The sequence below is a fragment of the Amphibalanus amphitrite genome, unplaced genomic scaffold (genome assembly GCF_019059575.1).
Source record: "Amphibalanus amphitrite isolate SeventyFive unplaced genomic scaffold, NRLGWU_Aamphi_draft 000105F_arrow, whole genome shotgun sequence".
In the NCBI taxonomy this organism is placed as follows: Eukaryota; Metazoa; Arthropoda; class Thecostraca; order Balanomorpha; family Balanidae; genus Amphibalanus; species Amphibalanus amphitrite.
In genome coordinates this window covers 408,724-432,455 of record NW_024881600.1, presented here as the reverse complement: position 1 = coordinate 432,455, position 23,732 = coordinate 408,724, and the positions used below count along the sequence as shown (strand labels likewise).

General features: G+C 51.2%; 1 protein-coding gene across 2 annotated transcripts in view; it reads left to right on the top strand.

The window, feature by feature from the left end:
• Nucleotides 1-23,732, top strand: part of LOC122380721 (SAM and SH3 domain-containing protein 3-like) — a 71,282-nt gene that overhangs the window by 3,830 nt on the left and 43,720 nt on the right. Inside the window, exons 1-3 of one of the 2 annotated variants that reach the window (XM_043364128.1) lie at nt 840-868; nt 6,638-6,934; nt 20,798-20,878. In XM_043364128.1, coding sequence (XP_043220063.1) covers nt 6,812-6,934; nt 20,798-20,878 — 204 coding nt within the window. In that variant the 5' untranslated portion in view covers nt 840-868; nt 6,638-6,811. Of the gene's footprint in view, nt 1-839; nt 869-6,637; nt 6,935-20,797; nt 20,879-23,732 lie in introns of those variants that run through there. The other variant, XM_043364127.1, reaches the window with a different exon arrangement.

Genomic DNA, 23,732 nt, shown 5'->3' with positions numbered 1-23,732 from the left:
ACCACAATAACTATGCAAACTTGTATAAACTTTGTATAAACTCACCTACATTTCCTGTTTCTATTTACCAGTAGCGCTTAGTCATGGAGATATGACATGACTATGCGATGCTTTCATTGACAAAAATGCGGCCAAAGTGTGTCGCGATGCAGCAATATCACAACAAACGATGTGTAACCGTGGCGACACTCCCAACCCCACCGAACTCCCTTGCATGGCAACTGGCAAGGCTGCCGATTATTCCCGAATACCATTTCCATTTGTACTCGCACCGGCCTGGCCCATCGGGAAATCCTCAATGCATTGCAAATGCACTGGGTCGGCTTGTGACGACCCCAGGCTTCCCACCTATTAATATCGAAGGGGTTCAATGCGCCCCCAGCTCTGTAGCGGTGCCTTTCAAAGCTCTCATTCATCATACGATGTCATCCATCTCTCATCCAGACGGGCTAAGCCACCACCATTTGCTGGTCATCAGTCAATAAAGTGCGCTTTTGAGGGCGCGTGTATATCCCCATAAGCTGCACTCATTTGTCTGTTGCAGAAAAGTGCGACTTTTGCTCGGCGACCCGAGACCGGGGTCGTTACCCTGCGTTATGTACTCTTCTCTGCCGTGCTGCCCTCACACCACGGTGGCACCTGTGCCGACTCTCCGTGGCCTCCTCCTCCCCCGCGAGGCTGGGCCGGTATTTTTACCTCCCCTGTTTTGCCGCCCGGCCCGTCTCGGGTTCTTTCCCGCTGACGGCCCGCCCGGCCGCCGGCGGCGGACCGGACCGGACCGGACCGGCCGGGCGGGCGGTGAGGCGGCGGAGGCGGCGCCGGCCGGGCGGGCGGGCAGCAGTCGCGCGACAGGTGCTGGGCGGTGAAGGTGTGTGTCTCCGTGCGTCTATGTGCCGGCGCCCGGTGCGCTCTCTCGGAGTTGTGAAGGACGTGTGAGTGTGGACGAGCAGTACGACGTGAGTGCGCGGGGAGCGCAGTTCGCGGTAGGCCAACTGACAATCTCCGGCCTTGCGTGGGTGCATGTGGAGATAATTGATAAACTGCGTGAGTGGTTTGGTGTGCAGCTTTGCAGTTGGTCCGACGGGTGACGGATCGTCCTGCTGAGCTGCGCACAGACGCGCTGCAGCGACACACGCAGTGGTGCTTTGCAATCAAATTGCCATCAAATTAGCACATCCGAGTTTGGCAGCGTGCAGGCCCGCCACAGGCGCCGGTCGTCGGCATCCGTCCCCACCGGCCCACTTCCCCAGCCCCCCGGCGGCGCGGTCTTCCGCTTCGGCGGTGCCGTGTTGTCCAGCCGGGCTTATTGACCCACAAAGGCAGGGCTTCACTGATAGGCTCAACACGCTTTCCTGAGGAGGCATCTATGGAGCAGCCGCGGTGTCGGGCTGGACATCACAGGACCGGTGGTATGGCCATACCTTACCACACCATGCCGCCATCCTCTGGCAGTTGATAGTAGCGGTATGACGCCAACTTCACCATTAATCACCCCATCATTTGTCACCCAAACTAAGGCGCCGCTGCCGGGGGAACGATCTGTATTGTGCGCGCCACAAAGAGCCGTCGTTCCCCGTTCGCTGGTGCGGCCCGGCTCGACACCGCGGCACTCTGAACCGGTCCAACGCGACAGAGCGGGTTACAGAGCGCTCCCGGACGAAAGGGGAACAATACGAGGCCTTGAGACACCCAGCCTGACGGGTTTCGCGCCCGTGACGTGACGCGCGCGCTGCGTAACGCCGCCGTCACGGGCCGGCTGCCGGCGGTCGTCACAGACCGCCTACAAGGCGGATCCGGAGACGCCGCCGCCTTAGGTGAATGACGAGACTGTCGCAACAGGTAGTGTGCGGCGCATTTCTGCTTTTCCAGAGCATTCCGCCAATTTGGAAACCAGACTTTCGCAATGGTAATGATGGGAAATGTGCCCGATCGTCCTCGTTATAACATCACTGATATTTTGTCCATAAAATCGCACAGAATTTTCGCGGCCTCACAAGTGGTCGGCCATTTGTGAATTGTGTATTCGCCCGGAATTGCAGTATCCGGTGTTTTGACCTGGCCTTTGTCTGCACCTGCCGAACTGAAGCGCCAGCGTGGCTCGCCCCTGATCGTGTCCACCTCATATCGTCCCATCTCGGCTCATGGCGCCGCATCTGCCGTGTGACGGGCTTGATTCCGTGACGACACGAGTTCGTGACGACACTACGTGGCGTCACGACACACGCCGTGACGGGGTGTCACCTGCGAGAAGATGTGGCGACACACAGACGTGACCCAAGTAACGGCTCGTGTGACGGCCGCCCCGCTCCCGGTGCCCGTTCGTCGCAGTGGCTCACGGAGGTGGCTCGCTGACGTCATCGTTGCAGCATCTGCTGTCTCGATGGGACACTGGCCGTTTCGGTTCACGGGATACTAAGGAGACAGGTGGCAAGCTGCCCGAATCTGCATGTGTAGAAGCGGGGACGACGGAATGTCGACCGGGATGGCTCGATGAGGTTTGTTTCCGCATCAGTGACTCGGTTATATGTGTTGTGTCGGTCTCAAACCGCCAGCAATCAGTGGAGCATGACCTCGGCCTCAGCCACGAGGTCAGGCTAACAGCTCTGTCGTCAAAGGCCGGTCCAAGCCTTTAGGTTGCCATTTGAGGCCATCGGATCTGTTCAGTTCATCTTTGGAGGTCGTCAGGTTCCTGCTGAGGTGGAACGGGAAGGATGCGGGCCGTCGGCGCAGTCACAGGTGGCCGCGTCCGGCTGACCTGACAGCCAGGGTGGCGGTATCGATCGTGTCGTGAAGGGTGCCACTCGGGATCACGTGTGACACGTGACGTAGTCCGACACACGGTGACAGATGGGGGAGGTCTGTCAGTCTGTCAGATGAAGTAATTTTAGGCTGAAATAGTTATATAAATCGTAAACTTTCCGTATCTGGACTACATCAAGCTTTGGCTTTAGCATCAATGCTAAGCTCTTTCCTTTTTTAATTTTCAATCACTGTGCCCGCACAAAGTCCAGCTCCAGACGCACCCGTTTGTGGTACCGGTGCTGCTGACACTGACATCGTTTCCGTGACTTCGTCTGGCCTCTGTCGGCTGCACTGTCGGTTTTCCTCTGTCGTGACAGCCGCCGGTGATGGCAGGGCCGGGTCCGCGACCGCGCCGACCGGCTTTCACGTCCGCCCGGGTCGTCAGCCCCGTCGACCGCGACGTTGGGGTGTGGTCGACGCCCCGACGACGTGAGCCGACGGCCGACCGACGGCTGAAGACGGACGGCCGCGTCATCGGCAGCTCGTCGTTCGCACCACCGCTCATCTCTCTATCTCCGGCACGGTGCCGGCACGTGGGGCGGTCCGTGAGTCACGTCAGTCACAGCGGTGTGAGCGGTGTGATGTGGCCACATGATGTGTGAGGTGACGCCAGGTGATAGTTATGGTGATATGCGGTCATTGAAACAGTCGCTTAGCGGACATGAAATGGTGATACCATGTTGTTCGCTGACACTTGAGTCGAGTTGAAGACAACATATGACCACAACATTAGAAATCGCTTCCTCACCGTGTCGCTTGGATAACGGCAGCCAGCTTGCCATCACACGCAAGCAGCGACCGCGTTGTTCCAACGGTGATGGTCTGTTTTGACGCTGGACCGAGACGTAATGGACTTCGGCTGCATTCCGTACTGCTGTATCACCGTATGTCTCAGTCGTGCTCTGTCGCACGAAAGAGACAAGAGCGCGACAAGAGGCGGGAAGACGCCAGGAGACACGGCGGGATGCGCTCTGACGCGGCGTGGCACGCCATCAGTCACGGCGACGTTGGTTGTTTTCCCATGTGAGGTGAAAGCCGCCGATTTGCCGGGCACACTTGACGAGACACAGGGGAAATTAATATTTCAGAGGGTCGCGCCGCCGGTATATTTGGCCCCCGACGATCAACTTTCATTTTCCGGGCCGCAGTCTATGGTCGCTGCTGCCGGGGCAGAGGCCGGGGAGGAAGGGGAGGGCTGGAAACGCTGCCAAGGGACGGGCGGAGACGTGGTGTCGTGTTTCACTGACGGGGTGGCAGTGACCGGCCGTCTCTGGCGGAAACACGCCGCTCCCACGGCCGGCTCCGGTGTCACTCGGTGGTTATGTAAACGCCAGGTCATGACCTTGTCAAACGCCGCGCTGGCCTGCGCTAATCGGCGCCTCCCTGGAGGCTGATCACCTGTCGACCTCTTCACCTGTTCGTGGACACCCAGAATCGACCGGGACCGAGGTTCAACTGGGTCCGCTAAACCAGTTTGGACCCGTCTACCTTGGTGACGGCCTGGTCCGGTCCCCGCCCGTCATTTGCAGAGCTCAGCCCGTGGCCGGTCTGTCATTCGGCCGGTCTGCTGTCGCTCGGTCTACTGTCAGTCTGGTATGCATGCTGTCCGGTTCCACGCCCAGTGTCAGGCGCGCGGTGCCTGCTTTTCTGTCATACCTGCCCGCCAGCTGCAGCGGCAGGTCTCAGCTGCTATGTGACATTTCCGAGCAGCAGGATGTCGCTTTCTCTTTCTCTGCAGCCCTGTCGTCCACCCTTTGCGTCGCCAGCGACGCAGTGCGCAGCCGGCGGTCGGCACTGCACGCGATCTGGCAGCTGCCGCCACATGTGGGCCGCCGTGGCCGCCGCCGGCTGACGGCACCGGCTGGCTGCAGGCCGACCTGCGGCGTGTCTGGCCGACCCAGACTGTCACACAGTCTGCACACCACCCTCCCTCCCGAGCGCCCCTCGTGCGGTGCCGCGCGACTCATCGACAGCCCGTTCTCCTAAGAGTGGACGAACGCGCGACCCGATTTCGCGTCGGTTCTGTAACTGCATGACGTCATTTTGCGCCGTGTCGACAGTTGCGGAGCGCGTGCAGCGCTGGTGCCCTGTGCTGGTGACGTCACAGACGCCTGTCATCGAGCGAGGGCGAGGGTGATCGGAGCGCGTGCCCGACTGGCTCGGGATGACCTCTGACCCCACGCGTGTCGCTTCGTTCGTCTGTGAGCGTGTCTTGCTCTGTGACGAAGCACTCTGTTTGGTTTATCCTCTGCTCTGTCAGCACGTGTCATTTCCATCTGTGTCTCCTCGCTATTCAAGGCTCTGGATTTGGGCTCAAGCTCTAGACTGTATTTCAGACGGGCAAACACTTGACTCTCCCTTCAGCTGTTCAACTATGTCAACATGACTAACCGCTACTCCGAACGGTGCACCGCCCTCAATCATATCCCGAGGTTCATCGTTACGCATCTCTGTCACAAAACCACAGCAGTCACGCATCACACACATCACACATACCTCCCACATCACCGCAGAGGGCCACGTCAGTGTGGCGCCGGTGCCGTGAACCGGCTGATGTCACCGGTCACGGGCGCTGTCCCCGCAGAATGTCGAGCCGCGATCCCCGGCTGCGATAGGTCGCATGCAACACCGGCCGCCGGACGTGGTGACGAGCCCGCACGCAGCTGACGCGTGGTGACCGGGCCGGGTGAGCGGTGGTGCTGGGTAGAGCTGGTGAAGGTGGAACGTGATGTCGGGAAAGGTCAGCCGGCTAGGTGACCCAGTGACTTTTTTGGGGCTATACCGACTGGCGTTAAACGTGTTCGATGGTGCGTGAATAACCCAGATTTGGTACGGAATTCTGTGATGTTGGTCCAAACTGCAAGGATTGAGGAAACGCTGCGTTCAGCTCCTACAAGCATAATCACTTGGCTTGTGGAATGCGGAGCATCCCAGTCACACTACAGGCCATGCCACCTCTCCTCCCGGAGGCCATACGATCCCAGACCTGCACACGGGCGGCCTGTTTGGAGAGACAACGGAGTGTCTGTCTCCGCCACTTCCTCCTGAAAGACAACTCGGCGGAGCCGTCCGCTGCCGCGGCCTGCTCCGTGTCTCAGCGGTGCAGCGGCTATCTTGGGAGCCGGAAGCAGCCGTCTCAGCTCTCTCGTCGGAAGGCATTCAGTGGTGATGGCTCACCTGTTGACAGGTCTCTGTCACAGCTCGACTGGGCGCGGCTGTGGATCGAATATCTCTGCGGTGACTTTGTCAAATATCGCCCTCGTTTCTGCTGTCACAGATTTCGCTCATCGTCGCTCGACATAGTATATTTTTGCTTTGATTCGCTGAACCTACGTGTGACCTTCAAGCTGTAACTGAGCTCAGTCATGGATTGAAATAGGCCTGTCCGACCTTCGGTCACAACTGTGACTCAAATTGGCTATGGACATGAGTAGCTGGGTGTGGCCAGGTCCAGCCGTGGCTGGTGTTAGCGCACCGTCGGCACTGCAGTCTCCGACTCCGACCGGGGCCGACGGAGGAGAGCGCAAAGGCCACTTTCTTCCTCGCCCTCTTCGATCAATTACGGACGGTTTTTAACTGAGCGGGCACACAGCGCACACAATGGATTCGAAAGGGATGTCCTGCTGGGAACTGGAGTAGTTTTTGCGCCTAACCCGCCTCGCAGCAGGCGTGAAACTCGATTGTTGTGTCTGTGAGGAAACATTAAAAAATGCGTGCACGATGATTGGTCCAGTTCGACTGAACGACTGAACGCTCACGTCCATAAACGCTCGTTTGGTGCTGAACGCAAGAAAATGGGTATGCCACTATAACCGATGTTAATCTTTTCCAACAGATTGCACAAACAAAATAATTTATTTTGAGTGAAATTTGTATAAACGCCGCAGATAGCGTTGATTCAAATGAAGATGGATGCCTAAAATTTATAAAAGCCGGTCATTTGGCTTTACCAGTGCGTAAGCGTTGAAATTCGCTGTAAAGTGAAGTTCGGTGAAAAGTGGTGGTCAAGATGCAGTCGGTCTTCACGAAGGATGAAACTCTGATGAGCCACATAGGAAGGACGCCCCAGGCGGTGCGGACCTTCATGCTGAACAAGGCCCGCAAGATCCGTCGGAGTCGGAGCGCCTCACAGGTGAGTTTCTGCCTTCTGGGTGGTTTAGAGAAGCTGGAACTAAAGCTGAACACTTGCCCCCTGTTCAAGTGCCGCTAGGTAGAGATGTGTGAGTGTTTTAGCAGGTCTTTGTGAGACATGTGTTCTAAATATTCGGGATTCGGCACTGGGCTAATGGAGATTAGGTGCATCACATCGAGTTAGACATCTGTAAGATTTTTCATATGTGGTCGGCTTTGGAGTTCCTATTAAAGATTCTTGTTTTTAGCATTGTTTTACATGCCGGAAGAATTCTGAATCCATGCTTAGCGTGTCACTGTAACATGCTGCGAAGTTTCCCAGCATTAAGTGGTTTCCATGAAACTCATTTACATACGGTTTCATTGTGGAATCGCACACATTCTTCCATATTCCTGGTTTCTCACGATCTGCAGCATCGCCCTGCGCTTTGTGATAGTATCGTCGACCACAAAGCCGCCGAGATACTCTCTGATTCCTATGGAGGTCGGAATGCGGCGGCCGACGGAGCCTCCTTCCCTCACGCAGCTCGGCCGCAGGCCAGCCCTTCCCAGGCTGGATCAGACGCCGCGGGAGCATCCTGTGGCCGGGACGGCGTTAATTAACTGCATGCAGAGTGTCGGGAGGCAATTCGATAGCTGGTGCCTGATCTGGGAAAAATGTAGGAATACGTTATCAGTTACAAACGAGCTCGAATCAAACACGATAGACATACTCATTGCTGCTGCCAAATCATCGACTTGATGTCTAAAATGTATTCCTCCCTTCCTCTCCCCTCTCCCTCTCCCTCTCCCCCCTCTCTCTCACTGTCTCGAACGCACATTGGCGTTCGTTGTATCCGTTCCAAGTATCATTACTTTAGCTTCTACTCCCTGTCTTTTTTCCTATCATTCAAATTGTACTCCCTGCTTATGCCTCACACAGATAGTTGCCTATCAGCCCTTCCGGTCGGTCAGTGCAGGCCCAGCCGCCGCCCCGTGTGACTTGTGAGAGTGCCACTGGAAAGTGACCACTGACCGGCGACCGCGATCACTTTCCTCGGCACTACCCACCGGGTATTGTTCCGTGCCAGGCCGGATTGTTCGCGGTGTGTCGCTGTCTGAGATTGTTCGCGGTGTGTCGCTGTGGGGGATTGTTGTCGACCTGCCGCTGTCTCTCCCGTTCGGGTCAGCGTATTCATCAGCGATGGGATGGTTCGCGACCGGAAGAGAGATACCATCACATCTGCTAATGCGCTCATTATGTTCGGCTGAAATCGGCCCATTTGTGAATGCGGTGCTTCTTAGTTCTTATTCGCCACCTTGACTATTACCTGTTGCATGATATTTCTCAGAGGTGCAATGTATTTACCTCTCTGATGATTGGTTACAAAGTGCAGCTTTTTGAAAACGTTTATTGATTGGAATAGGATTATCGAGCTCTCACATAAATCAAATCCATGGACCATGCAGTAGCATTTGTGATTAAACTGTGCCCTTTTGACGAGGAAAGGTTACTGACGGAAGCACGCCCGAAACGACGGGGGTTCAGATAGTGACGATCTCCACTCCAGTGTTGATGATTACCTTCACAAACAATCCACCATGGGGAGCAGGCCGCAGAGACGGTTGGGCCGCCATTCTCCCAGTGTGGGGCATACATTGGTGAAAATTATGTTTGTGGTCCACCTGTATTGCATAATCTTCCTGAAAACAAACCAAACGAAATCTTGCATAATAACGGAACTTCAAACAGGGCCTTTGTATCCTGCGCCAAATGCTCTACCGTGGGAGAAAGCGTCAAATACAAGATACCTACTCCCAGCAGCTCGTTTCTTATTCGACGTTCTTTGTTAGTGGAAGGAAATTTCTAACATTTTTTCCGATCGCCCTCTCGGACGAGTATTTCCCTCTTCTGGCCGTTTTCCTGCATCCTCCGTTCGCTTTTCACATGGCTTCAGCTTCCCGTCGATGTTCTCAGCTGTCTGTATGCTTTAATGTAGATGCAATTCCTCGAGAATCCGCTCATTAGCGGTTCTGGTTTGGTTAATCTTTCATTTGGCTTTTGGTTTAACATCACAATGCTCTTCACTTCTCCCATGCACTATCTTCTGGTTTTTGTCACTCTTATCATGTCCCCCAGCCATGCGACATTGAATCGAGTCGTGCAGACCCATCCAACGCACCCAACCCTCCTCCCCCAGCTCCGCCTTCGTCTCCGCCACGCCCCGGCTCCGCCGCGGGTGCGGCCAAAACTACGCACTGTGCCCACTGACGCGTGTCCCCGCCTCGGGCAAGGTCACGCGCCCTGCCTCCTTCCTTAGTCCGTCTGCAATGGCCAGTAATAGTCCCGCAACAAGACATCAGTAGTACGGGAGCGGAGACACGGCAATGATATGACGGCTGACGAAGCTCGTTAGCGAGATAGGCGAAGAGCGATGCCGCTTTGGAATCTGCCTGTTGTAGAAAGCTGTTGGCCTGTTGAATATCTCGATAATCGAAGTTTTTAAATGAAATTGGCTCACATCCTTGATTTGTGCATGCTGCTGTGCAGTTGTGGTCAGATTTCAGCGCTTGGTTTGCTTTTATTGCGGCTGCCGTGAGACTTTCTTCCTGGTTCTCACACATTGTCGGCTAACAGCAATACGTTCCGTGGTTTGGTGAATCGCCAGCCATTTCTTGAATCATACCCTTACAGTGACATGCACGGCTCGCCACGACTGCTGGGCACAATGTCCGCCGGTGGTCAAACCCTCAACTATGCGACTTGCAACCGCCGCAGATGCGTCAGTTTTCGCTCGACTGGCCGCATGTCGCCTTCTCACGCCATTCAAAACAACCACCGGAAGGTTTAATCGTGTCGTCAGTGGTGTTGTTTGGCCGTACGACCAAACAGATCGTTTGTCACATGTGTGTGCCCCTGCACTGCACGTCAAGCTCGCCTCTGCACGGTCTGTGTACCCGCCCCGAGCATCTGGTGTCGGCACTGTTGGTCTACAGAGTTGACATCAGCCCCCCGACGCTCCCACCCACCCACGAAGGTGCAGCGGTGATTTGCGACCGAGCAGTAACACAAAGATGTTGACATTGTTGAGACATGACCTTTGATGTCACTGCACCGTTCCTCGATTCGTTCCATTAAAGGGACAGTATCACCATTTTGATGAAATTTGACATTGCATAGGCCCCACCTTTCTGGTCCGGGAACTGAAGACCGATCCTCGAAGCTCCACACCGTTATCCCGCTATCGCTGCTCAAAGTACGAAAGGTGTACTACACTTTGAATCGTGCTTCACTATCTTCACTGTTTAAATGTTTGCGCCGTTTTGAGTTGACCGCCAGTAATAAAACTTTTACCCTGGTCATTTCATCAAATTTTATAAAGCCAAAACGTTTTTCGCACTTATTCATCACCGTTAAATTCATTAAATAGTCGTAGGCAATTTCCGCTGTTTCTTTCGGATTCTAGCGGCTCAACAAAGGAATTCCTCCAGCTTGAATCACAATCTCCCTCCAATGTATCACGTTTATCACGTGATTGTCACGTGATATTTTCTCCCATTGTCAATTGTCACGTCCAATTGTCACTCCCTCCAATTGTCACGTGATATTTTTATAGGCAATACCTAAGGCTACCTCTCCCTAAGGACAACTCAATCAGAAGAACGACCGCGTAAGCGTAGCGTCAATAATGTATTATCTGCGCCAGTTCTGTAGTAATTTTGCATGCTTCCAAACTGGCGGCCATGCTTGTATAGTGGTGGTTCGCTCATGAAAATGAATCATGAAAATGAAATGTGGTTGCAATATTTTTCACCGAGTTCGGTCCTCAAACTATGTTTTTCTGATTCAGAAAAATAAGAAATGCTAGTAAAAAAAAAAAATCAGCTCCATACATTGATTTTTTTCGATGATACTGTCCCTTTAACAGTGCTGTTTTAACACGGTTGCCTTAGTTTTCACTGGTTGTCATATAAAATAATTTACTTCACTGTCATGCCATCAGGTAGATCATCACCAGGGTCAAGGTCTAAGACCCATGTGCTTCACTTATCCCAGAGACTTGATATGTTACTCAGTGCCACGAACGAGAACGGCTTAAAGGGACCATCCCACCTTAACATTAGTTTTGAGTTGAGATAGCCAAGTTTGCGGCCAGGCTCAGAAACCACCATTTATCCTGGTCGCAACCCCCGCAGCTTTATGGTGTTCAAGAAATTTCTTCCCTTTACTTGCAGGGTGGGACCAGCTTAGTCCCTATCTCTTAACCATTAGCGGTTTTTTGATGACGTCAGCAGTCATTTCAACGCCCGCCATTCCTTGAACCCGAGTTTTGCTGACCTTGAGCTCCCTTGTTTATCAACGTGAAATCCGTCGTCGGCGCTGATGAGAAAGCCTATTGCTTTTCATTTTAATTGGAATATTAGAAGATACCCACCACTGGACTGGAACTTGGACTGATATTATACCAAGGCCGAAGATGATCAAGCTGCCTGCTATATCTGGAGCTTTGTGTTCAACTTCAACATTGAATAAAAAACAAAATATCAAAGCAAACTGGATATGGTACTGCAAGTTAAAGTCCAAAGAAATTTGAAGAGCTGACAATTGACATTAATTCTTTTCCTGCAAGGTTTCCATATGGAGATCACAGTCACACCATGAAGAAATATTTTTGATGTTAACAGTTGAAAGGGGATTTATCTTCCAGTTTTGACGAAAGACGCTGCTGACTGTCTTTGGAAAAGGATGTCGGCATGAGGTGCAATTATGCTTGTGAAGTGGTTATAACTGGTCTTTTCACAGTATTAAATTAAATGTGCCATTGCAGCCAAGTGTGTTATCATGTAAGGTAAAATCAAAACTACAATGCTGGTTTTACGAGCATTGAGAAGGCTGGTAGGTAACACCTGCCTGTGCTCGTAAATCATGCTGCCAGAGTATTCTAAATTAATTTTATCATACACTTTTGTTGTCCAGAATGGTTGCACTATTGTTTGGTATCATATTATTCCATGTAAATATGGTAGTGTAAAGTCCGACCAACATGTTACCAGATTTGAAGCTGTTACGTTACCTAAGTACCTGTTTTTTACTGGCGTGGTGAATGTCACCTGGATTTTGTTTTGAGGTGCAGACCTAGTAACTCTGACTACATGGGTTTGAAGCTATTATCTATTCTGTTTTTACTGGCCTGGTGAATGGCGACTGATGTTGTCCGTGGATGGCACTGAAACAAATTTTGAGTGTTTTGTACAGTGTTTTAATACAATGCTGAGGGCTGAAAGTTGTCTTGTTTAAAGTGGTGAAAGTTCAGGATATGCCAGCCACCATGGTGGGTCAGAGTTAAATGTGTTGCAGTCAGTTCGGCTTCGGCAAGCACACGGATGGGCATACGCATCAAGACCTGCTCTGCCATACTTTCAGCCAATTTTACCTAGGTAAGTCTTTTCTTTTTTCTGCCAAAAGCTATGACATTGTGAATTTCAGCACTGTGGCCTGTGTGTAGCTTTCAGGAAAGCAATTCTAAATAAAGCTCTGATAAAGTGCAAAATCAGCAATGCAGCACTCTATTACATTTTCTACAACATCTTACTTGTTCCTTGCATGGAGAGAAAAATGCAATGTTATGAATTCGTTTATTCACATAATTTGACAAGCATGCAGTTACCTACTACTATCACTGCACAAAACAGAGCAGAAAACATCAGTTGATCAAACACAAGACATAACAGAAGTTTACAACATAGGGCTGCCGAACCTGCTTCCTCCCACCACAGTTGATGCCATTTCCTAGCCTGGCTTGATGTGAGCACTGAATAGCTGCTTTGTCTAATTACAGCTCACTACCATAATACCATTCAACTTAAACTACTCTCTTTAAAGTAAGAGTGAGAGCGTTCAGTGTTCATAGCAGCTCGACAGACGACAGACAACAAACATCTTGACAAACCAACCAGTATTTGATTTGGCTAATGATTTATGTGCTTGTTGTAGCATGGCCAAACTACTTTAACAGCAATAATCCCTGTTTCATCTTGATCTTGCTTTTATTTCCATTTGAACTCAGATCTTGAAACAATCATCTGAAGTGATATCAGATACTGGCTTCTGTTTCTCTTGAAAGCAAGTTAAAACAACAATGATAAACTAAGGCAGGAGATGTGAGTTGTGGCAGTAGATTTTTGATTCAACATATGTCAACCTTATATTGCTTGAGACCTCTTTGACAGACAAACAAATATTTATAGTTTTTTGATAGTTTGGATTCTTGGCTTGATTTAGCAGATCAGCTGTGAACCTTGACTTTGAAATCACATAAATGTCATGGTACCCGAACGAATCCTCGCATGACATTTCTTCGTAGCACAATTTTTCGTCCGCATTTCTTCGTCTACAAATCTTCGTCGGTGCATTTATTTGTCCCTCAATGCTTACTCTTGCATATATTTGCGTTGAAGAAGAAATGCGAGCCGATTTTCATATACCCTGGTGCGAGACAAAGTAATGCGATAGGTACGAATAAATGCCCTGACGAAGATTTGCAGACGAAGAATTGCGATACGAAGAAATGCCATAAGAATTGTCCTGGAATCCTTTATTGGCCATCATATATTGACCTTGATAAGATAAACGCATCATTCGCGCAATATTTGTCGCACTTTGATACCAAACTATTGCTTCCAAATGCCGACGTAAAGAAAACCTTTATGTGACGTCATAGAAACAGCGGATTTCCCAAAAAGTAAACAAAAATAAAAGTCTTATATCTCGAAAACGGGTGAATATTTTCCGGTAAAATTTGGTAGATGTTCATTTTCGCTCTTTGTGATTCACGCTACATCACTTTTATGCCAATTCATTAACTTTTTTGAAGGTGGGAGGGTCCCTTTAACATTGCTTGTCATCGTCTTAAAACATTGTCATATTAAATTGCTGTCCGAAAGGGACAGCCATCCAAAAACACCACTACCCACTTGACCTTGCCTCCAGTCAGGATTGCCTAATTGGTTACTCAGACCGCACGGCACCCCGGCACACCATGGCCTTGTCTAAATCAGCCGGCACCTCTCTCACGGCGTGATTCCGTATACCGTGAGCCGAACCCCGGAAAATCACAGGCTCAAACGGCTGAGCTCCTTTTCCTGAACATCAGTCGTGTTTAACCTTGCCAGCAGTGGTTTTCCGGCTGCCTGGCTCTCTGCTGGTGGTTCGGGAGCGGAGCTGTGGCTGCTCCCGGCGTCACGTTTCTTCGTGTCACCTTGAACTGAGCCCGTGACGGTCAATACATGAAATGCCATAGTTGCATAGTCACAGATCGGCGTTTTATTTAGTTTGCTGATGCTTACTCATGAAATTGAACTGTCAGGTTCTAGTAAAGTCAAGTTCCTGTTTTGTTTATGTGACCGTCGCATGGCATGCACTATGTACATGCGCCCATTTCACAGAATTACCAGCTGCTTATGCTTTATCGGGTGAAAGAACCATCTACCGCCCATATGACATAGTAAAGGCATGAGTAAAAACCATGGCGGGACCAAGGTTTGGCGACTTGACCAATGACAACCTCTGACCGCGTCGTACCCAGGGCTGCAGGGTGAACCTGACCACCGCGTACCCCTGACGATGGCGCGGATTTCGTGCGGCGTTATCATGTTGTGGACACGTGCAGCCATATCCGGTCCGGCCGCGGTCCCAGAGACATTCCTGAGCGACCGACGGACCGCCGCGGCGGGCCCGTGTGCGCCCGAAACAATGGGCCACATAATGGCGTGTATCTGTGGCACTCATGGCTGTAGAGCATGATCACAATGCCGTCACGGACCTCGGGCGGCAGTTCTGTCCGAGACAGCTCGGCCGTGACCAAAGATAAGACAGGGTAACTGCAAGGCGTCGGCACTGAAACGTACAGTGTATCTTAATATTCACCAAATTATAGAAGGAGCGATGTATGATAAAGGCTGTGCTGTTTGGACCGGAAAATCTGAGTTATTGTTCGTGCGCAATAGCCGGTGTCCTATACCGTTATCAAGAAAATGCAGTCTTTCAATGCAGTTTGTGAAGGGAGCAAGACTGAGTTGATCGTAAATGAACTGGTTTCCACTTTGGGTAATTGCCGTATCACCGACACAGGTAGTTCCCACTATTTCATTTCGCCGCCGTTAATACAACGTCTTCCGTCCCGTCTCATTGGCCACACACTCTCCTCTCCTTACACGGCGACCGGGCGTGATCGGCTCCACTCGGCCCTTCCGACTCCGCCTGTTCTCTGGCAACTCCGCCCAACTGCCTCAGGGTACCTGCAGTCTGCTCCAGCGAAATGGAGAGTGAAAGAGGCGGGAGAAGGCCGGAGGAGAGCAGACAGGCGTCATGATCCTTAATGAAGTCGTCAACTGCCGGCCACCAGTTTCTCTTTCGGCTGACCGGATGACGTCTCAGCTGTCAGTAACTAAGGCGCCGGTTTGAACCAGTTCTGCCGGAAGAGTTGACACAGACTGGACGGTCACGGCTGAAAGGGAAACCGAACCGGTCGGATCAATTCGCCTCATCAAATCGGAGCAATCGCGGTCTGGAATCCAAACCTGCAGTTCCCCACGGTCTGCGAGTGGACAAGCGTGCCTCGAACCCGTCTACTTTCGTTTGAACGGGGATGGACCGTCGGCACAGCGCTGCGCTCGCTCGTGCGAATCGAACGATTGCGCGAGCGCGCGGTAAAAATGGTAAACTCCCACGACTAACGGGTCGTCGGCGGTTTGGGGTCCGAATCCTGGGCCGCTGACGTGTGAATTCAGCTCGGGGCAGCGAAAACTCGAGGACTTCCTGAGCAATAGGTCTCGTTTTTGGCGGAACACTGGCAGCGAAAGCGCCTCTCTGTCGTGGCGAAATGCCGGGCGAGGGACTAAATCTGAACTTATTTGGTCTCGGCTCTGGAGACCAGACATGTGTGAAGTCATGGGTCGTGACCTGGACAGTTCTGCTGTGATGAATGCCTAGTCGATAAGGGCAGTTCGTGAGTTTTCGTTCCGGAACAGTCTCAAGTAAGTCATCCAAAAGAGGTATATTTTCAATCTTGCAGACCTTTGGTAACCTGCGACCACAGTTGTGACTTCGTGTGACATTCTGGCTGAATGGCTCTGGCTTCGGTGAATTTTTTGCTAGAACATCGGGGCTTCAGTACGAGGTTCTTTTTGTCTCACTATTATCTACACCTATATAAAGTTTATTACAGCCATTGGTATTGTTAGCCTGGCCATATGCCTCGCGATAAGAGAAGAAAGGCCATTCGGTAGCGTTCCTTATTACTCTCGCCATGACCGATCTCCTACCTTATGGCTAGCTGTAACCCAATAGCGCTCAATATCCTCGTAGTGCCACGCTTGTATGCTATTGGGGTGGGTGGGTATCGAGGAAAAGGACCGTAAGAATAGAAAGGTCAAAAGGAAGGGTCTGAAAGGATGTCCGTCGTGCAACAATACCATGTGTCTTGTGATGGAAGCTCTCAAAATGGAGAAAAGTGACAACCACACTGCACCGACGAAGTATACCTATCATTTTGATGTAACAGTAACACATCGGGTTTGGTTCCGGTGAAACACCCAGTATAAGTGGCTGGCGCATTGCTAATATAAAGTTACTTTTCGACTGCGACGACCCCGTGGGCTGCTCCAGCGTAAGTACCGGTGTCGCCGGCGGCCGGGAAGGCGGAGGTCGCCGGTCGCCCTCTCGCTCCCTCTGATGGATGTCTTGTTGTGCTGCGGTGCCGAGTTACCGTGCGCCGCCAGACGCCTACCCACTGCGGGGGAGCGGCCACGCTGCAGGCGCCTCGTCAAAACAGCCGCCTTTGTGCAGCAATCACAGAGGCCAGGCGTGTCATACACACACGGCACACCATGACAACGTCAGTCATTCAAACGCAAATCACAAGATGCTTATCTTTCTTTTCTTCGGCTACACATTTTGAATCTGGAAGACGCATCGCATACCTGATTTGTATGCGTAGTGCTTATCGCTATAGACACTACATTATATTGAAAAAAGTTGCAATTTGATAACGATACGATAGAGATGACTATAATATAATTGTGTAATTAAAGAACATCTTCATTTTATTATCTGCACACGGTTGACCATATTTGTAGCCCTCTTGGGTGAAGTTTTTCGTGTTCTCAGCGTCCTCACGTTCAGAGAGAAAATGTTTCTTACCTGTCTCTGACCATCAAATCCCACGTGACGATCGTGCTCCGGAAGAGAAAGAGAGAAATATCAAAGCCTGGGAGAAGGCGAGAGTGACAAATCGACCGAGCCGGAAATGAGTTTTGTTCAGCACGCCGCTCCTCGTGGGTTACCACTTCGTGCTGCTAGATAGACTGGGGAGCAGCTTCATATCCCGTGCGACTATTATCGCGTGAGGCTCTTCGTTTCTGCTTTCCTCATCAAGCTTCTACCGAACAGTAATAAGCTTTTCTATCAGCTCTTCCATCAGCTTCCAGCCTCCTCCGCTAACGGCACTTGGTACAACTGCAGCGCAGCTCGAAGCTGGGGACCACACAGCAAGCAGGGAGGTTCTCTGGGATGATCCTAAGCACCCGTTGTGCCGTGTTAATGACCCATTATCGTAAACCGCAGCGGCGGAGAGCGCCCGGTGCAGCAGAGACTACTACGCAGGAGAAAGGTGATCGGCCCCCGCTGGTCTAATTTGTCAGTTCACGCAGAGCCACGCACGAGCTCAGCGACTGTGCCAGACGCGTTGACCCGCGGGTCAAACGTGCCCCCGGGCGCCCTCTCGCTTTCGGCGGCGTACGCGGCCGTGCCGACCCGCGTGACCTGGCGTCCACGGCCGCGCTGACCCCTGACCCCGTCTGACGGCGGCGTGTCGTCCACGGAGCCCGCGGCGCCGCTCCGTGAAGGTGCAGACAGCTCCGTGACGGCTGAGGGCACTCAAAGGCGCCGCGGGGCGCCCTTTGTTTGGGTTAACGGCTCAGGGGACGGTTGAGCACCACCTGTCTACAAACCTATCGTGATGTGCGAGATGTGCTTTGCGGTTGAGATGGTCATTAAAAGTGTTGACGGTCAAAGGCGCTCAAAGCGTCAGGTTAAATAGAAAAGTCTCTGCGGTTATCGTGAGATGATTGGCTGTTGACTTGAAATAAATCGACTTGGTGCATAAATCGACTGTAAATATAAATATGCTTCCTAAGTTCCTATGTTGAACCAACGTATGTTGACTCTAAGCATTAAATCAACGTGTCTCATTGACCCACGATTCACAACGAACTCACAACACATTCTCCTACAACGAATGGCACTAACAAGTAACAAGCTTGGTTACCACCGCATCCTTCGAAGTGCTCGCTTCTCAGAGTTGTTTGTGAGCCACAAATTCACTGAAACTGAGCCGCCCTCTGCAGCATTTGTAACTTCTTGCCGGTTGTTTGATAGCTGGTACTGTCTGTTTGGGATTGGGACGTTTCCAACTCGTGCTTACAGATGTGTACCGAATTTATCGAACCACTTCAGACACAAGACCACAAAAAGTGAGTGAAAACAACACAATTTCAGCACCCAGTTACTTCTAAGCTTGCGTCAGCCCGCCACCAAGCTACTTGGCATTGTCGCCAGCTTTTGCTGTGCCGGGAACTTCCACGGTTCTGTTTAGCCGTCTCAGTGTAGATGAATTGCACCAGGTACCTAGCAAACTATCGGGCTGGCTGAATCTGTTGAAGAGAGACAGAGGAATGCAGCTAAGCCTCGCATTGCAGTAGTTTTTATTTTCTGGCAGATTTTAACCGACAATTTCCTTAATTAAAGTTAAAGTGTGAAATGCTCAGCATGCACGAGGAGAGGTATTTCAAGGAGACGGGGTTGTGTCTGTGAAAGTAATGTTAACCCGCGCACTAAAACTGGGTCGGTGCTTGTCACCCGCTCAGCTGATGATGACTATTAGATGCACCATGAATGTGATGAATAAATTTGGTCCGGGAAATTACCTCTCAGCTGCTCGTGGCTGTTTGAAAGCGTAATTTATAAAACATGCCGCCCATTAAACAAATCACCTCTTACTCTAGGCCATGTCAATTTTGTGGCGAATTCTCGTGAATAAGGACGACGTATGCCTCCTGGCAGCAGGTCAGGATGGTTACCTCAGTCGCGTCGGTAGCGGGCGTCACTGCGCGATCGACTGGGAACGGGCGCCGGCCGCCGCGTGGGAGCGCCTCAGAGGGTCTGATGGAGTCCACCGCCAGCTGTCAGTGTCGGGAGCGGAGCTGCTGCTCGGCAGCGGGCTCTGCAGCGCCCGGGGCGGGCCCGCCACCGATCACAAAAACCGTGATCGACTGCCTGTCTCCCGTCTTTTTACATCCCCCTCACCGCCGTTTTCCTACTATCTTCGCTGAGTGTTTTCCTCCTCACAACTCATGCTCCCATCTTTTAGATATCGGGGTTGCCCGCCTTGTTTCTGAGCTCTGCACCTGCCAATTATTTTGTTCTTGTTACAGTCACCCCTCTCACTTGCTCATTCGTTGTTAACCCTTCACCATAACCCCTTCTCTCACTGCTCGTCTCTCTAATTATGCCTCGTAGCTTCATGCAAATAAGTTACGCTGCTGCTTGTAACCAGTAACTTTCTGTGAACAATACCTACCGTGGAAGAGACCGCTGAGGAACCGCGATTCGCTTCACTCAGCTGACCGACCACAAATAAAGAGCAGTGGAAATGACAGCGTAATACCAGGACTTATCGGCCAATTGGTATGAGTCGCGCCTCACTGGGTTTTGTAGAGGGAGGGTTTTTGTGCTGCTCAAGAATGGTGCCCAGTTTTGTGTGACTAATTATGCTACAAAGCCTACCATTAGACAATAATGGCTTACCCAGCCGACAAGAAAGGAAGGGTTAATAACCGAATCCAGTGAAGTCCACCCAATCGCTCACTTGTGCATTCTTAGCTTGGTATAATGATAGGCGGTTAACAAGTCAGCCCGCTTCCGAGCGCTCCGGTTAGATCTCCGACTCATTCTGACCTGGTAACGACAGTCAGAGCTGCTTGGTCTTTGCTCTGCAGTAACTCCCCCAGACGGACACACTCCTCAGACCAGCGCTTGTTTATACAGCCCTGCAAAGGCCGCCGCGTGTCCGACTTATCCTCTGATATGTTCCGTTTCCTTGGCCTGCAGCCGTCCTCGTTTTTTTTCCTTGTGAAGAAAGCAGCGGGATCTGCTGTCGTTGCACATTTTGCAGTGCTCAGAACCTGGTCACCTCCATCTCTGTTCTGTCACAGCGTTGCGCTCGTGAACAGTTTTGTGTGACATCTGGTCACCATCAGTTTGGTGCAAGCCGGCACTCCCAAACCAACGATCGTCTGCCGCTGCGTGGGACGGTGGAGATCGTCCAACAAGTCCGACTTCTACCAGTCATTAGACACTGATCCGCGGTGCTCTGAGGCGTCGCAGCTTGCGCGGTACATGCTGTGTTCTTGCGCTAAGCCCGTAGCGTGTTTACTCCAGCGGGGCTTTTCTGGGGCGGCTGGCGCACGCCTGCAGTCCGAGTGCCGTGCAGTTCCGGCTCGTTGCCGCTGAGTCTGTTCACCGTTATCTCTGGGCGGCGCCGGGACTGATACCGCAGGCCAGCTCATACAGCGCCACAGCGGCCACCCCCGGCGCCGAACAACACCCACTGACACCCACTGACATCACCTGACCTTGGGCCCTGAGGGCACTGTGCCGGCCTTTTGTCCGGGGCCCACCCCTCCCCGGACCCTGCCGCCGTTACTGCTAATGCTGACACCTCGGTATAGTGCGGCGGGTCATGTGCTCTCTTTGTTGACTTCGGCAGTTTCTGTATGGTGTACGGATGGCAGAGGAACTGACCGGCACGCGTCTGTTTCCCCACAGGGACGCTCACAGCAGAGGACACTCAGCGAGGACCCCGACATGGGCCCGGATGACGTCATCATCGACAGCAGTGTCCCTCATGTGAGTACCTACTCAGGCTAGCTACTTACAGGTGTACGAGTAGTGTCGGTTTGGTGGCCATAGAATATGATGCTGTACCGCCACAGCAAAATACCTACCTTAACCTATATAATTATATCAAAGGGAAGACCACGCTACATAAAATCGATTCCCAGAACACAGCTAAAAAATAGATTGTCTACGAATTGTTAACCACTGAACTTACAGGTAGATAACTATGCCTAGGTAGGTACTTCTTATCATCTCGTGTGAATCACTCCCTCAAGCAGCTCATTAGGGCTATCGCTGGAGATTCATGTTTTATGTTCTCGTTAACGTCATTTCAATGTCTCAAAGAGCAGCGGACACGTGTTGACTTCAACACTACCGGTCATCAAGGCAGCATTTCCTTGTCTCTATGCGACAGGGAAACGCAGTTCCATCACGTCAGCACGGCAACACTAGCGTCCACTATACATGACTCCATGTTGGAAATACCACCCGGGAACTGAGAACTCAATCACGCACTACCGGCGGCAGTGACGGCACCAGCTGACCGATAGGACATAACTGGAGCGCGAGCATTGATGTGCCGCCTTTCCTCATATTTATAATGCCTTTTTTTACTTGTAGAATGATATTAGTCACTCGTTTTTCACCATAATTCTGAACGGGCCTTGTGAGGTCATTTGGGCTGATAGGTAAAGCGAACGAGATAAAATTTATCTGTGTATGTATGGCCTGTTTTTCTACTTACAAATCAAGAACACATCGCTACCGTCATGCCTATTTATTATTGGATATTTTACAAAAAAATGTCACTTTTATCGCTTACACTAAACTGCGAGCATAGCTGTTACCTTGAACTCCGACTAAACCAAATTACCGCTTCCTGGTCTGCCGCATGGCTACTGATTTCCACCAGGAAGGCACGGGCACTGTATCACTGCACAACATTAAAAGCCCGCTCATTTAATCTTCCTTAGCGTCTCCCGCGTCATCTGGTAGCCCGCGGCGGCGTTGCTTTCAGATCTGCCAGCTCGTTTGGTCATTGTGACGTCATCAGGACGTGACGTGGCATCACGCCTGATTGCCGGGGGCTGCGGTTGGTCATATTAAGATCATGATAAAGCCGTGCTATGTATCATGGGCTTCATGGTGCCGAGAAGAAAGCTAACACGAGTTGTTTGATTGTTGCCAAGATGCAGCCAGACGGCGCTTGGTGAATGAGAGTGATGCAATACATAGCCACTGCGTTAATTAATTATCCAACTAGATGGCATGTTTTGCGCTATAACTGTGCGTTTTGATAGATGCGTTTGAGGGGGCATTAGTTTCGGTGTGGGAACTTTTGATTTTTATTTGTCTTATTTTGTCGGAGTTGGATATTTGTTTGAACGGCATGGTATGCTGGTGCTGGTTGCGGGTTGTTAGAGCCTTTCTCATGGTTTGCCTTCATCGAACTCAAACCCACCCTACCCTACCCTAAACTACCCATACGCTACCTTACTCATAACCTACATGTAGTTACCCTTCTCATACTCGATTAAAGTAGTGTACCAAATTTGAGCGCAATCGGCCCAGCCGTTCTTGAGATATAAAAGCGGCCCGCTGCACGTGCGCACGCGCTGAGACTCTAGATGACTTGTGCCAGCCACCCTTCTAAATTGTTCCTAACGGTGTACAAAATTTGAGCGAAATCGGCCCAGCCGTTCTTGAGATGTATAAGTGGACCCCTCACGTGCGCACGTGCAATCGATCCACCCTACCTGTCACACATGACCATGCATCGCCAGATGAGTGCCCCCTCCACCCACAGTCCAAGTTTCAACGCAATCGGCCCAGTAGCAGCTGAGTTATTCCTAGTACAAAAATGTGCTGTTTACTGGTAGGCGCTTATTTTCAGTGTTTGGAATTCCCCTTGTCGGGCGGTGTATTGCAGCCCATGCTTTGATAGCTATTGTCAAAAGTTGAATGATTTGCCGGCCATAAGCCATCGATCGGATTTCGTCGAAAAATACCGGTAACGTTAACAAAACACGGTCACATGCTTGAGTCATTTTCACAAAAGTTTATTGACTCTTCGATAATATTTTGGGTGGATATTGGTCAGAAAAGCATGCTCTTTCCGAATATATAGGTTTTATAGCGATTGATCAGCGTTTTCAATACGTTTTGATGTTGTAAAGGACGTCGCGCTCCGCGCGAATCAAATTTTCAAATTAATTTTTCATTATTAAGGAAATGGTACGGATCATCACATTTTATTTGCTTTCCTCTGATTACACGTACATTTGTCTGTAAAATGATACAACACCGATTTCATTCCGTCAAGCCGTTTTTCAGCGGCATCGATTTTCCCGTCACAATGCACGAAATCGGTCATTTTTTCACAACCGGGGGTGCTGTCTTGCACGTGGCGCATGCTATACTATGAAACCATATCAATACGCTAGGCCCATCTCTCCTCTATCCAGTGGTGGCAACCCCACCTCGCTACGGCAATCTGTCGCCGAGTTTTGGGCCCGGGAAGTGGGCGCCGCAGGCCGGTTTTCGCCCGATCTTCGATTTGACCGTTTCCCGTGTTAACCCTATGGCGCACGCGAGCGCGTGCTGACGGCGCACCCCTGGTGCGATCTCGCCCAAATTTTAATACAAAGGCCGCCCACGCCCACAGATTTGGCATGCCAAATTTCACGCCGATACGCGGCGCCTTTCAGGCGCAATAAGACACATAAGTCATGACGGATCACGCACGCACAGACATGTTATAATTCATAATATAGACTAGAATACAGGTTTACGCGATAACTGTACGTTTGGATAGATTTTGTTGATGGGGCCATTAGTTTGGTTGTCAAAACTTGAATGTTTA